The following is a 16,225-nucleotide window of genomic DNA, read 5'->3' as shown; positions in this document are numbered from 1 at the left end:
TCTCTAAACGATCGCCATCGAAACGTTTCCATTGAGGCAAGATAGCACGGATACTGGATTTAACGATTTTACCGACGCTGTTGTAACAGTTCGGTAAATAAAATTGTTGAACCTCTTTTTAAAAATATTTTTCGAATTTCTACGCTTTTCGGTACGGTAGTCGCTTTGTATGTATTTGCAATCTATTCTATCAGCTTTGTTTGTTCCCATTCCGGAGTCGCAAAACGATTTTATTCGACGCGGCGTTGTAAGAATTTAACGAAACGCGCTTACGTTATTTGCAACTTTATACGTAGCGATGTTTTTGTAACTCGTGGTTATTTGTTGGTCTTATTGTAGCATCATTCGTAGAAGTAGTAGAATCTCTCCCACCACGTTTATACGATTTTGAGACACCCGGTAGACATAAACTTTAAAGTTGTTTTTTAAGAGAACGGTTGACTTGAGACCTATAGTTTCTTCGAGACTTTTGTTCTTCGCGGTGAGTACAAGTAGGGTGCAATAAAAACACGTGTTTGACCTTGAAAAAGGGTCAAGGTCAATTTTGTTATAACACGTTATCGTTATATCGTATATCGTTATATCATGTTATATATCGTTATTATTGTAGAGATAAATTGATGGTTATTTAATAAATTCTGTTTTCTTGAAAATGCGTTCTAGACGGAGCTTCGAAGGCAGACATTGACGTCATTATTATAAGACGAACATGTCGAGGATATCGGCCCTTCGGACCATAGAATGTAAATTCGATGCATTACAACATGATCCGTTTACAGGCGCCGAGGAAAAACAAGCTATCCTGTTACGTATTTATCCATTGTTCAACAACGCCCTCGCGGAACCCTCGGAAACATCGATACACAACGACTGCGCGCCGAAGGAAAGTAACAAAGAAACCGGATCGTGCAATTTCATCGCGCTTTGAAATACGAGTAGAGTGTATACGTATGTACGTAGGCAATGCCGCGCCGCGCCAGTTAACGCTGTTATTAAAAGTGCGTTTACAAGACGAGGGCGGTTTCCGGTTTCGCATTGTGGCTCCCAGTCCGGTCGTTTTCATAGATTTCCGCGCGGCGCAATAAGCAAGATTCCAAACGTGATTTACGCCCTTGGAAATCATGTTTTCGCGTCACCCGGTTACCGCGGGTCTGTCGGGAAAATGCTAATACAACTTTGACAATACTTTCATATTAGAAACGCGAACCGGTGAAATTACAGATCTTCGGCGAACAACCGTTGCTACCGATTCGTGGATCAAAGGTTGCCTTAATTATTAGCACCGTACAATGTTTTGCAGCCTAGCGACGTTTATCGTGTAGGCCTTGGCGACACATACAGAGAAATCACTGTACTTCGCTTGTTTACAAAGTTCCGAAAATATTTGGAACAAACAGTTTCATCTTGCGGGATGACAGAAAAGAGAAGACGTCGGCCATTTTTCGAGTCCGTGTTGCTCGGTGCACAAAGAATCCAGATTTATAATCGCGTTATATGCGAACCGTGCGCGCGCGCGAGCGTCTTAAAAGTCGAAAGCACGATCGAGTGTCATTTGCAGGGAGTCCTTTCAAGAGCGAACTGTATACGAGATTCCCCCGCAATGAGGTAATGAATAAATATTCCAAACTCGCCGAGCTTATTTGCAAACGTTAACGATGATTACGCGGTTGAATCCTAATGATAATGCCGGTGGAATACGAGGCATTACCACGACAACCGACCGCTCTTGGGTAAAGCTAACGTACCAGAGACAGGCTAAATGAATTCAGTTACCAACACTTATTGTTAGCAGTGAATCCCGGGGTACTTAACTTTCTGACGGGGAACAGAAATTACTTAAGTGTGGGTGCGATACACCGGCGTCATTAATCACCCGGCGAAATTCTGTGAGAGTAATGCACCCGCTCGATGGTCATTCTTTATTCGCTCGTGTCAGGGCCGATTCGACCTTGAACATAATACTTAGACCTGCACTGAGTCAGTGAGATTCAATTTTTCTACCGTAGAACTAAATCGACAGCTTTCTAAGTCCATCTTCATGACTCGATAATCATTCTTCGATTGAGACTTGTCTCCCCACTCGACCTTCCCCTTCTACGACGCTACACCCCCCACCCTTCCGCCACAGAACGGTCTCGTGACCCGTCACGCCTCCGTCGCGCATGCGTCACGATGTCACGTGACTAATGCGGTGCTGGCAGAGAGAGGGAAACTGTTTCCCCTCAATTCGAGTTAATTCCCCTGATCTGGCGACCCTGGTCAGAAGCGAAATAATATGATCATGATATGGATCGGTAAGAAATAATAAAAGTTGATTTTACAGGGAAGGATTGCTTTCTGGGCCTATGTTAATTAAACATCTTTTACTCCTCCCGGTGGGTATTGTAAGGTCTATAAATATTATAAATAATATAGGCGTAATACAGGAAGTAGGTTTATATGAGGGTTGATATCAATATTCTTTTTATTATGGAAGACACAAGACAAGAGAAAGCATCCTGGATAGAGTAACCTGTTTTAATATTTTTCCTGAAGTTATTTTTCTCGTAAGTAATAAGCCAAGGAGGTGCGGAAAATTAATTAAAAATTATCACGGTGTTTTGCAGCCGATGTTTTAATATAGCTGAAGCAGCGTTGAAGTGGTGGGGGAGCAAAAGGGATAATGCACCGATAGAAAATAGACGATCCACTTTAAGCGTCCTTTTTGTCTTAAACCGTTCTAGATAAACAATAATTCACGCTTAAACGCGCTTTCAGCGACGGCGGTCTCTATTGTCCGCTCCTTGCGTAGCGAGATTTATTTGCGCAAAACTTTTGTACACCGGCGTCCGCCTTTCCCAGATAGCTGTGCGGCTTGGTTTTCACTATTTTGCCGTGGGACCGTGCACACAACAAAAGCGTAAAAGCCCAAAACCGAAATGGATGTCCGGGGTTGGGTCTTTGTGTAACAACCTCGGCCCATCCCCTCCGCCAGGGAATTAACTCGAATTTACAGCGACTTCGAAGAGCATTTAACCACTAAAATTCCGATTTTCGGAAAAATAGTCTACACTTGTTGTAATTTCGTAAAGAAGAACTCGAGCACTTTCATCATTTTTTCTTTCCGACAACTCTGTGATCGTTAAACAATTTTCTTGGGAACTTCTCAAAATTTCATGCACGATTTTTTTTTAGTTGTTTTATTCAACTTTGAGTGAGGGATGTACTGCTAAGAACTTTTCCGTAGTTTGACTGTAAGGAAACTTCGGTAATTTTTTTAAAGGAAAATACTGAGAATTGTAATTACAGACTTGGCATACTTGTTAACTGACATTTGAAGAATGTATTCAAATTTTTTCAAGCACTAATAATCACTTTCTTCGAAATTACAACGGTGTAAGTAAGAACGTTTCCAAAAATTCGTTTATCGAAATTGTTCCTCATTTCTGATCCATGAAACATTTAAACAAATCAAGTTTCAAGGAGTCGTTGCAAAAAGGAAGCTTTAATCTTCAAATCTGTGGAAGAATCAGTCACGAAAAAAATTTTTTTTTATGTTTTCACAGACGTTTTCAATTTCCCACCCTCTGTAATGCAAAAGCATCTTGAATTAAATGAACGGTGGATTGTAAAAGTGAAGACTTGAATTGACATAATCAGTGCAGATTTATCCCTGTCTAATTAGTCGTTATGTGATTATAATCGTTCCAATATCGGCGATTCTTCGAAGACTGAAAAATGATTTCAATGTTCAAACACTTTTTGCAGTTGGAGAACCTAGTATGTGTGTAGAAGGAGGGAAGAGCGTGTAAGAGAAAGAAACATTTCACGTTGGTAGACAAATCACATTTCACCTCTGCGCATATAGTTTGCGGAGTGTTTGCATCCGCTTGGGGCGACTTGCTGAAATGAATCACTTTAAGAACATTTGTTCGCGTGCAGAAGTGAATTCACGACTGGACGTACTCCTACCTCGCGTGCATTTGAAAAATTTCGTTTGTAATGTCCTATCTTGAAAAGAACATGGATCTACGAGGTTCATTAACAACCTTATTTCGATGTTCTTTTCCAGATGAATATGTATCGCCGTTTTACAAATTGAGACGTTCAATGCGAGAGTGGCGCGAGTCGAAAAGAATTATTAGTTGCGGGTCTTTATGCAAAACGGGAAGAAACAGTAGTAACTTAAAAATGTATTACTCGAATCATTTTGATCAGCTGACCGTAATCGATATTTTTCAATTAAAAATATTTTTTGCCTCTTTCAAATTGCGTTTATTGATTTTTGCTAAATCTGCATAAAATTCGCAGTCTAATAATGAGGGATGCAGTCGAAGTTCTGTAAAACGCAGTAATGTAAGAATGATGGAGCAAGATAAATGACTAGTGCGTGCAATCTACACATGTGATTAAGATACAAATTAATGGAAATGTGAATTATTTCGACAGTTAACGATTCAGATTTTGCCATACTTAATCAGTACAAATAGACAGCGTGTAAACAGACAGTTAATTAGTATGCGTGCGTATATCGCAAGATCTATGAAACTGGAGTAAGAAAATTAATGGCGACACAGTGGGAAAGCTCCTCAAATTATGGAACTTGGCTAATAGCATTGTTCTAGGAACTAATTTTCGTATCTGACGTAGAAATCAGTATCGCGCTCTGAAGTTGAATGCTTAAATCGATGCAAATTAAGTGTACTTTTAACCAAGAGTTGGGAATATGAAACGAATTCTACGGTACGATTGTCTAAATGTATGTTAGTATATTACGGGCAGATATATGCTGATATATACTAGTAATTAATCATCTGGGACTAGTAAATCGCACATACTTTTCCTCCAGCGATTACTTAATACAGTTTGTGGCAGATAATTGTTAAAGGGCAATCATACCGACATTATAACACTACTGATCCAGTTACAAAACTTCTTTATTCTTCATTATTTTTTTATGGGACTTTCGCCAACTTATTTGTGGCATTTTTCAGATTAAAATTTCACTAACCACGATATAAATTCAACTGTATTTAGTGGTTTAATTGACGGTATGTCACAGGACTGACGCGAAGACTTTACTGTATTTCAATAATACTCATCGCTTCATTTTCCTCACAATTTTAATCAATGAAGGAAACATTTTCCTGATTTTATTACTATTAATCACTAAACACACAGCCTAGTAATTATTAGGTGTGCTATAATCAACCGAGTATTAAAAGAGCTGCCCTGGAGCTCTAAATCTTTCGCAAACAATTTACCCAACATCGGCGTTTTACGGCGGCAACATAATTCTCAAAAATACATAAATATCTCAAATACAATCCGCTTCGTTTTCCTCACAATTTTAATCAATGAAGAATATATTTCCGTGATTTTATTACTGCTAATCAGTAAATATACAGCCCGTTGATTACTAGACACGCTACAATCAACCGGGTATTAAAAGGGCTGTCCTTCAAGAGCTCTAAATCTTTCGCAAACAATTTACCGTACATCGGTGTTTTGCGGCAGCGTCTTAATTCTCAAACATCTCGAAACTAATTACATCCAAAGAAGGGAGCGAAGTAGTTAAGCAGAAGTGGTGTAAACACCGGGCGGAAAAAACGAAATTGTTGCCCGGATAGAGCGGGAGATTTATGGGTTTTAGATGTTCTTAGACGTTTCCTCGTAAAAGTATTTCCTGCGGGGTGTGTTTAATAGCGTGGATAAATTTCGCCAACATATCATCGCGAATCTCTGAAGCCACGACCGTATATCTGACGGAAGAAATTTAGTGTGATCGTAAAAGCTGTAGGGGGTACCTGGCGGTTTGTGCACCTGACTGACGGGAATCAAGATTTCAGGAACAAATACCGTGCGCTTCCTGACACCGTGGTGAACGCAAATTCAATTAACTGTTCAAGGTCACTTTCCCGACCATGAATGGGGCAATGAAGCGCCTTCTCTCCCACGGTGCGAACGCGCAACGCTATATTTAGAAGATAAAGAGCGTTGCCCCGCGACACACACCGTCGAATAGCAAACGATGGGACATCTGTTTTGACCCCATGCTGCTTATACCGCCTCATTAGATTGGCGACAGAGATCTCGAAGAAGAATTCCATACACAGAGATCATGCTTTATATTTGTAGCAACATACTTTTGATCGATGCGAAGCTTTTAGAGTCAACGGGGACGGAGAACGAAAGTGAAGGGTGTTCGTGAGTCGTGGGCTCAACAGTGACCTTGAACGAAACCGAGATGACAGCAGGTATTCGATAATTTATTCAAAAGTATTTTTAGTGTAGCGGGATCAGGAGGGTGGTTTTTGAATTAAATTTGGTGCCAGGATTCTTGTCATTTTCCCGATCAAGTGACGTGCGAAAATTTTGATAAAAATCTGACATGTTGCAGCCACCGAGACATATATTCAAGAATTTTTGCAGATTTTTTGGCTGAAGATCTCAGTTGTAAGAAATTGAAAACTATACAGGTGCCTTACCCTAAGAAAGTGACAGTATTTTCTTTTTTTTTTTAGGATTATTTAGTAAATTGTATCAGTATATTAATAATATACGAATCAATGTTTCAAATGAAGAATATTGTTGAATCATGAGGTCAACATGCAGTGACCTTGAATTTTATTATATCAAATTCGGTGTGTTGGATATTTTTCGACTTATTCGGTTAAATCGCGTGTCAAAATTTTGGTAAAAATTGGATAACTTGTTGCTAGTGAGACATCGTGTCATTTTTGCTAGTTTTTTGATTGAAGATCATGGTTGAGAGAAATTGAAAAGGTTTCTCGATTTGTGAAAGAGACAGATTTTATTTTCTCCTCTGTTCGTTTGGTAAGTCTTATAAAAATTTTAAAATTATAAGCATCAATTTTTTAATGCTCGGATCGATGCAGAATATGCAAACCCGAAGCATAGTAAAATATTTTTCCCTTTCCCTTTTCCTGACTCATAATTTACGAGGAAAACACTGGGCTAATAATAACACAAACACCCTGTATTATAAATTCGTTACGATAACTCGAGGGTTTCCGGTCGAATAACGACGAAGCGGATGGGTGCTGGATCATTTTGACCCAACGTAAAAGTTTATTACACGCATACTATGCTCGAAAGGTTCGAAAGGTTACAAATATTGTGAAAGTTTTGTATAATAATAGAAGGGACATGCACATGCTCGCACAACATTTTTATTATACCAGAATTTACTGCAATTTCTGCCAGCTGGGGGAAAATGCTCGTTGCCTGTCTGAAATAATTCTACGCTCTCGTAAAATCTGCTCGACAAAAATATGTTGAAAATATTCTCATAAAATTGACTTTCTTGATCCCGTAATTGTAATTTTGTGTGATGCTAACAATTGTTGTGTGTTCCAACAGTTATAGTTGATGAACGCGGAGTTTCATACAGAATAAAAATAGTCTCCTTTTAATTTAACTAACATTGCGAAAGAAATGTAAAATTTTTTACTATTTTCCATTTGATCTACCTATTTTTGTCATAAATGCATAAAATCATTTTTAATTTTGTTCCTAGCTACTAGAATTTTCAAAAATATATATCCACATTCTATAGTTATTTATCCCAGTCCACTATAATCACCCACAGTCTATTAACACGTTGTTTACCAAATTATAAATTATAAAGTCATTGTTTCTTCTGTGTCCTTCAGTCCTAATAAATATTAAATTTCTCCAATGCAGTAACAATGTATTTCTAAGTCGGTTGAAAACCCCGTCACCGTGTTAATAAAATATTGTAGGTAGAAGATAAACAAGGAATCAGATAAAGTGACGGACAGTGAAAATAATTGCACAAGTACGATTAATATCGAACTAAAATGAAATATAAAAGAAGTTCATCGTGCAAAATATTTACAAAATCAATATTTGCAGAATATCGACAGCTATTGTCCGATACCACCACCCTCGCAGAAACGTGTATTCTTTACCCGATATCGTCGCAAAACAGTCGCTGATAGAATTATCCTCTGTGCAGCGAAATTTGATTTGCAGTGCACATTCGTTGTCAAACCGAGAAGTACACGTTCCAGATAATTTAAGATGGTGCTCCCGACCATTATTGCGAATTAATACAACCGGTACATTGTCGTCGAATGCAGCTCGCAGCTGTGAATCCTGTGTCAATAGAATTCCACCCAAGTTGGGTCGTACTTCAGGATTCTATAGCGGCGTTGTCCAGAGTGTAAATCGATATCTGGAGAGGTCCTTCGAATGATATGGTTTCACGAGATTAGTCAGCGGTCCATACGAATCGAATGTAAATCCCGCATACATTTACAAACCGCTAGCCAGAAACCTTTCGTTCGTTTGGCTCATATCGGCCGGTCACTTTCCTGGCCCCGCCACATCCAATTTACTTTTCGGGTCCCTTAATGCCTCCCGTATTTGCCGAAAGAGCCATACGTTGTCCTTAGTTCGCCCCGGTAATAGCTACTTTCGCGTGCCAGCAAGTTATCACCTTTTTAGGATACTCCTATTACGCCGGACCCAACCACGGAAATGCGCCCAGGCCTAATTTCCTCAAGCTTTAAACTTTAAGATCCATATATCACTCAGGAAATATTTTGGAAAATTGCGATCACGCACACCGCGTTAAATTATAGAATTAATCTGCTCAGTGGATTTACCTCTGTTCTAATGCTTCAGAAAAATGTTTGACATGTATTGTTTAGTAGGTGCTACCTTTTCTTTCGAAAGGGCGAGGACCAACCTCCGCGTTAGGGTTAGAATGAATATTTCAGGATACTCCTATTACGCCGGATCCAACCACGAAAATGTGCCCAGGCCTAATTTCCTCAAGCTTTAAACTTTAAGATCCATATATCACTCAGGAAATATTTTGGAAAATTGCGATCACGCACACCGCGTTAAATTATAGAATTAATCTGCTCAGTGGATTTACCTCTGTTCTAATGCTTCAGAAAAATGTTTGACATGTATTGTTTAGTAGGTGCTACCTTTTCTTTCGAAAGGGCGAGGACCAACCTTCGCGTTAGGGTTAGAATGAATATTTCAGGATACTCCTATTACGCCGGATCCAACCACGAAAATGTGCCCAGGCCTAATTTCCTCAAGCTTTAAACTTTAAGATCCATATATCACTCAGGAAATATTTTGGAAAATTGCGATCACGCACACCGCGCTAAATTATAGAATTAATCTGCTCAGTGGATTTACCTCTGTGTTTTAATGCTTCAGAAAAATGTTTGACATGCATTGTTTAGTAGGTGCTACCTTTTCTTTCGAAAAGGCGAGGACCAACCTTCGCGTTAGGGGTAAAATGAATGTTTTAGGATACTCCTATTACGCCGGATCCAACCACGAAAATGTGCCCAGGCCTAATTTCCTCAAGCTTTAAACTTTAAGAACTATATATCACTCAGGAAATATTTTGGAAAAATTGTGATCGCATACACCACGCTGAATTATAGAATTAATTTGCTCAGTGGATTTTCCTCTACTATAATGCTTCAGAAAAATGTTTGACCTGTATTATTTAGTATGTGCTACCTTTTGCTTCGAAAGGACGAGAACCAACCTTCGCGTTAGGGGTAAAATGAATGTTTCAGGATACTCCTATTACGCCGGACCCATCCACCAAAATGAGCCCTGGTCTAATTTCCTCATGCTTTAACCCTTCGTATGCTATGCCGGAGTAATTCGTAGCGGTGGGGATAAGCTCGAGGGACCGTCAATATGTACAATTTTGCTCCGACATTAAATGACGCTTTTTGTTTCGAAATAGGAAAATCGCTATCCCCTTTTCTTCTTCTTCATCCGAAATACGACGAAAGCCGGTCCCGAGCAATTGCGTTATATCGAAAGAACACTGTAGTGAAATATTGGTGTGGGTCAGAAATGAACCATTTAGAACTCGCAGGAGTCTAAAATATTTTGGAAAATTGAGACCGCGTACTCTGCACTAAACTATAGAATCAATCTGCTCAGTGGATTTCGGTGTACCATGTTTCGGAAAAATGTTTGACTTATACTACTTCGTATTTGTTGCCCTTTGCTTTGAGAGGTCGAGAACATCCCTTTTCCATTTTTAATTTGTTGGTTCTCGCGAAATATATTGTGTATAATTACTGGTACACTGTAGCTGCTAAAAGCATTATGAAAATTGATATTCGTTGTACAAATTAATTCGTGGCCCTCACAATCAGTTGTAACTTTATTTAAAATTCCAATCATTTGTTCACTTGTTACTTGCAACATTGAGCGAATAAAACGTCAAAAACACCGAACGCCGACGCTTGAACATCACAAAACAATGTTCATTCATATCTACAATGTTCGTGAAATGTGATGGAAAAACACACAGTCTATGTGTGCCACAAGCCTAACATTAGAAGATGGCAATCAAACTCTAAACGCGGTCTAATTTAGGGAAACAAATGCTTAATTAAAATCCTAGACAATAGGACATTTCGTAAATGTGTAAAATCCGGAGTCCAATGATAATATCTGGTACGAGTAGGAAGCACGAAGGTATAATTACATTTACAATTAAAAATAATGAGGCGTAGGTAGACATTAACGAAATCACTCTGAGAAGTGTTAATATTCTGATTGTCTACATTTAAAGGAGGATTCTCGTGTAGCAGGTCCAGAAAATGAGGTTTTTCACTGTATCAACATTTCAAAGATGTACTCTTAAAATTTTGCAGTTGTATTCGCGAAAATAACGAAGCGTCGATTTCATGCATTTGTTGTATTTTTAATCCTTTCAAAACCTGCCTAAAAGTGTATTTATTTAAATTCTGCAGGAACGTAAGAAATTCTGTGTGTTCTTTAAAATATAACAAAATTGCCAGTGCGGTGAAAAGAAAATATTTTTCAGCTCCTTTTCCTACAAAAAATTTGCATTATCCCCTGTGTATTGATACCGAAAGAATACAATTGTGTTTTAATGTGGAAGAAACGAGGAAGATAAATCTGTAGTAGCTACTGTTCGGCCGCGAGTCGGTCTCGAAAATTAGAGGGCGGAGGGTTAAGCAGATCCACTGCAAAATCTTCCTATGAATTAGCAAACGCAGACTGTGTATTCAGTCAGGGAATTTGATTGGGCTCGCCCAGTATATCGGAATCAGTTCGAAGGTTTGCTTCCTGCAGAATTTCTTCGCGAAGCCGTTCCTATGCAGATGCGAATGATGACTGGTGAAACGGGCGAACCCATACTAAAGTCTGATCTCGGCTGGTAACAGTCGCCTTCGAATAGATAGTAGGTTCGTAGAAAGCACCGTATGTACAAACTGTACAAGGCTGTCCGTTGTTTTGCTACTGATTACTTCTATTTTGTCTTTGATTGATACGTTCGCGAACAGAAACCGGACGTCGAAGTTTACTAGCCGTGTACACTCGGATCTTGTACCGATCGCCATTTCTTTTTCTTCCTCTCTCCCTCTCTCTCTCTCTCTTTCGATCTTCTACACTGACTGATGAAACGCTTGTCCATCGATCTGTTTAAATAGATGACTACCGCGAGTCGTGCGGCGAGCATAAGTTCTTCCGGGCAGCTCTGATAAAGCTAATTGCAATGCTAGTGGAAACCCCTTTGAAAGGAGACGGTCAAACTTTCAATGGATGCACTGTTTGAGAACTGCATAACGTTTGAAATCTTGAGAACTCAACTTCCGCAACGTTGGCGGTAAAAAGTCTCATTTTGCTGACAAATGGTAGCCTGGGTTCACGCTTTCGGCCTTTGTGAAATAAATCTTAATTTATTCTTTTAAATGGACCTTTGTGCAGACTAAAAATTTTCTGCATCGATTGCGAGAAACAGGGGTTTAATACAAAGTTGTTTTACCTTTGGTCATTTTAATAAGATGGAAATAATGTAACTGTGCTCATAAAGTTTTCTAATTTTTCTACTATTTTGTATTTCATCCACTCATTTTTCTCATAATTGCATAAAATCCACAGTCTACTTATTGGAATAAAAAGAATGAAAAAATTGATTGCTGCGTCAGATTCAAAGCGCAAGAAGAAATTAATTGCCAGTTGGTGGTGTAATAAAAGTTGTTCTATTAAAATGTAAATACGAATTTTTTAACAGTTTCGAATGGTAACATGCCTTAATTATTGGACATTGTGCAAAGTATATATTTATGTTTGGAAGTGCTTCTATTCATGAAATAAATTTTTATTTTGTCCTTACTAAATGTAAAACTGAAGTAAAGAGAAATAATAAGTGCAGTAAGGATATTTCTATCAAAATAGTAAGTTGCATTTTTTAATGAAAGTTCGAAATGATAGTAATGCTTTTTATTGAATAATAACCGAAGTATTTTGCAAGTGCTTTAAGTGTCAGCAAACTAGACAAATAATTTATTTGGGAATTGTGTAAATTTTTATATGTTGAATTAAGCTTGTATGTGTAGATTACAGTATTTTTACACAATGTTCTCTTATGATTGGATCTGGCGAACCTGAAGGTATTCCCTACTGATTTACCAATTATTCTTATCAAGACCTCCTTTATCGAATAGCGTCATCTATTAGCAGTGTCAATGTTTGCGACCAAAAACTCTTCGCGCAAGGGAAAAGTGCAGATTGAAGCAAGTTAGGAGAGATTCCGCTAACTCGCGATAAGAACCTTATCGGCTTAATTAATCCCACAAAGCGACGGCGCGACCTAAGATCATTTTTAGTCGATCCTCCTCGTTAGAGAGCCTCAAGTTTCCCGAAAATAACGAATCCCCGTGGAATCGACGTCGCATTTCGCTCAGGCGTTTTGCAAGTGACTCGAGAAGAACAGGAGAATGGATAAAATAAAGTAGAAAACATGGCGAACACCTAAACCCAATTTTATGCAACAAATTAGTGCTTCGTTTCTCCTGCATCGTAATAGAAAGTGAAAATAGTAAACGTATTTCGTGACAAAAATTAATATTACATTGTTTCCAACTCTTTGAAAAATGCGAATCATTTTCTGTTTCACTTCTGTAAGTCACGATTGAAATAAACAATTTTTCGTAAAAATTAAAAGAGGTAATTTGTTATATTTTTGTCAGTAGTTAACAAATGGAACTTTTCTCTGAAACATATTCGGATTCATTAGATAATTGCAAACATTTTTCATCCAGATAGATAGCATAATAAAATACTATTTTTAAAGTAATGTTTTTCATAAAACATAAAAGTTAAACGCATAAAATGTCAGAAAATGTGCTACCATTTGTTACGAAAAAAATAAACTTTCAAGATAATCAGTTTGATAAACGAACTGTGTACGTATCAGTGAATTTTACTACCATATGTCTGCCTGTCTAGTCTGTCTGTCCACTGCACACCGATTCTACTTGCATCAAAGTCGCGTCAGTTTAACGGCGCATGATTCATTTCCCTTGAAGTTTATCTTACCCAGTAAAACTCGATTAAATTACTCTCACGTTTATGTGGACAATCTAATGAACCAAAACACGATCATTATGACCACTTGCTCCGGTTAACAGACGTTTTACGGAACGCAATATATCCGATGAATTAAAATCAAATTTGAATGAAAGTGCAGGTGAAAATGATTCAGGCTTGAGAAGTACCAACTATAAGTCTATTTATTTTCCTGGTAGTTAATCTATATTTCGCAATTTCGAATGCAAATGCAGGTTTATTATCATCGCTGGCCCCAGTGACAGATATTTTATGTAAACGCAATATAACCTCTCGACGAAAATAAAATTTGAATAAAAGTATACAGGTGAAACTGATTCAGATTCGATAATAGTACTACCAACCATAGGGGGCAAGTAAACGTATAATCTTGGCTTCGGGAATGGCACTTACAGCGGTACTTTTGCCACATTTGTGTGGTCTCATTAACGGGCGATCATTAAACAATTAATCGAGGCACCGGTAGGATTCTATTCGGCCCATAAATTCCGATCGACTTAGCATCCTTAATATGTTATAGACGATTAAATTTCCATAAAACAAGCCCGCTTCTTATTACCGACGGGGGTGGCCTGAAACTTATGGTCTGCGATGCATGTACCTACGAATGGCCGTGTATCGTTCCGCGTCACGTTTTTATTGTCATCTCGAGGCGCCCTTAAGTATATTAGCATTACGCATGACTAATGGGAATAATGAAGGACGCGATTACCGCTAATGCTGTACATTACTTTCTGTCTGTGCGGCAACGGAAAACGCGTTCGCCGTTTATCCGCGAGCGCGCGCGCGTGCACGGGGCATCGTTCGAACGTGTAAAACCGTGCTGCTCGTGCTGATAGGTTAAACGTTTCTATTTGCCCGGGTCTCGCCGCTGTTTGTTTGCTGCTTACTTACACGCCTTGCTACGCAGGTCCCAAATTTTTAGGGTACGGTCGTAACTGCCTGTAACTACTTTTGAAGGCTCGCCAAGAAACTTCGCCGCCATCACCTTCCCGCAGTGGCCCGTTAGAGTGTGCTGAAGCAGAAACGGGAATCGTCGTTTTAGAACATTTACCAACACGTTTTGCGTGATAATAGGATATTCGGTAACATACGTGACGTGTTAAAAAGGATTAAGAGTTACATCGCCCGCTCGAATTCTATTGCCAACTGCACTACCCCAAATATTCCGCCGAGACGCAACGCGCCGCGCGATTTCATGCTCGCACGTAGACTGCGGATTTTTACGCGAAAGAAAAATGATCAACTCTTTGCACGTGCTTAGTGCACAGTGCTATTTGCAGTTTTTTTTTTTATTTCGTTGAGTCATTTTTATCATAGATGCGTAAAATCCGCAGTCTTGTTAGAACAATGCGATAATAAATATTAAATTACAATCTTCGTTTCGAACATTTATTCAAAATTTATTCGATGGAGCTATTTGCACTTGCTTATTGCACAGTGCTATTTACACAATTTCGTTTAGTCATTTTGTAGAGTTTAGTCTTGTTAGAACAATGCGATAATAAAAATTAAATTATAATCTACGTTTTGAACATTTATTCAAAATTTATTCAATGATGAGGTGAGACATCATTTTATACCTCATTTAATCGTGCCAATAAATGCCAATTTTAGGATAATAAGATGCATAAATGTTTGTAAATTGACGGTAGGAGGAACAAACGGAAAATGCATATAATTGTTTCAAGGCCAGTTTAAATTTGGTTTTCAATATTCTAGAAAATGGTTAGAAAATGTATTCACATAGTGTGATGACTCTATTTCACACATTTTGCGCTATATATTTTGCTGCATTTTATTCCGCAATTTGCATCGTATTACATCAGAACCATATTCGTTGCACAATGAACAATCAATTAGTTTTTAACTAAGGCGCTTTACCATTATCACAGCTCATGAATATAACGTGAAACAGCAATTACTGAATATTATATTATAATTTACATGTAACTAGTCGCGGCCGTATGTTTAATCTAATTGGAAAATCCTGTATCAATTATGAATTTCCTATTATGCAAATTATTGAACCTTATTTACAATATTTTGATCAAATACATCGATTATTATTGTTAATGATACGACAAAATTCGAAGTATAAATACAATTACGTATGGACAAATACACAAGTTATTGTGCAGTATTTAGATTGTCGAATATTGCACACTTTCTACTAATTTCAGGTATTATACAATAAGGATCTAGTCTACTTTTCTCGGCTGTGTAATCTATATAATCTATTATTATAATTAAGGTCAGGTTTCATCGCGGTAGCCAGAGTTAGTCTCACGTTTGCGTACTTGTTTATAGTGATAACTTTTATCTTCTATTTTTATGTACCTGTTGCTTTTTTTCCCTCTATAAATACGCACTAAAAATACTACAAATAATGCTAATTACGTGGAGGAGCTTCGTGAATTCATAGCCCACAAAATTTTTTTAAAAATTTCATTCCTTTATACGTACGAAATATTCGTACAGAAAATAAAGTATTATTTTACTTTAATTTTGTGATTTCTAAACTTTGTGAACGTTTCTAAAATTTCATAAAAATTTACTGAGATAGTCGTAGATATATAATTTAATACTGAAAATCCGAAATATTCCAAAGAAATAAAAGAAATTTCTTATTTGCAATTGTCGTGGAATTCAAGTGAAATTTAGTGAATCAGACATTTTTTTGAGGTTATGAGAAATCTCACGATACCATTAAAATGGTTTCAATGAACTAAAATTAGGATCACCCAATCCAGTTTCAAATTGATCACCTAAATTATTTAGATGTTGCTAGACCTTTTATGACAATGATTTGCAGTTAAAAATA

General features: G+C 37.8%; 1 protein-coding gene across 1 annotated transcript in view; it reads right to left on the bottom strand.

The window, feature by feature from the left end:
• Positions 1 to 14,412, bottom strand: part of LOC143362983 (autophagy-related protein 16-1-like) — a 54,766-nt gene extending 40,354 nt beyond the window's left edge. The window contains exon 1 of the mRNA XM_076803552.1: positions 14,296 to 14,412. Coding sequence (XP_076659667.1) covers positions 14,296 to 14,386 — 91 coding nt within the window. The 5' untranslated portion in view covers positions 14,387 to 14,412. The remainder of the gene's footprint in view (positions 1 to 14,295) is intronic.
• Between the last annotated feature and the right edge of the window lie 1,813 nt (positions 14,413 to 16,225).

The sequence above is a fragment of the Halictus rubicundus genome, chromosome 18 (genome assembly GCF_050948215.1).
Source record: "Halictus rubicundus isolate RS-2024b chromosome 18, iyHalRubi1_principal, whole genome shotgun sequence".
NCBI classification, from domain to species: Eukaryota; Metazoa; Arthropoda; class Insecta; order Hymenoptera; family Halictidae; genus Halictus; species Halictus rubicundus.
This window is presented reverse-complemented; position numbering and strand designations above follow the sequence as displayed.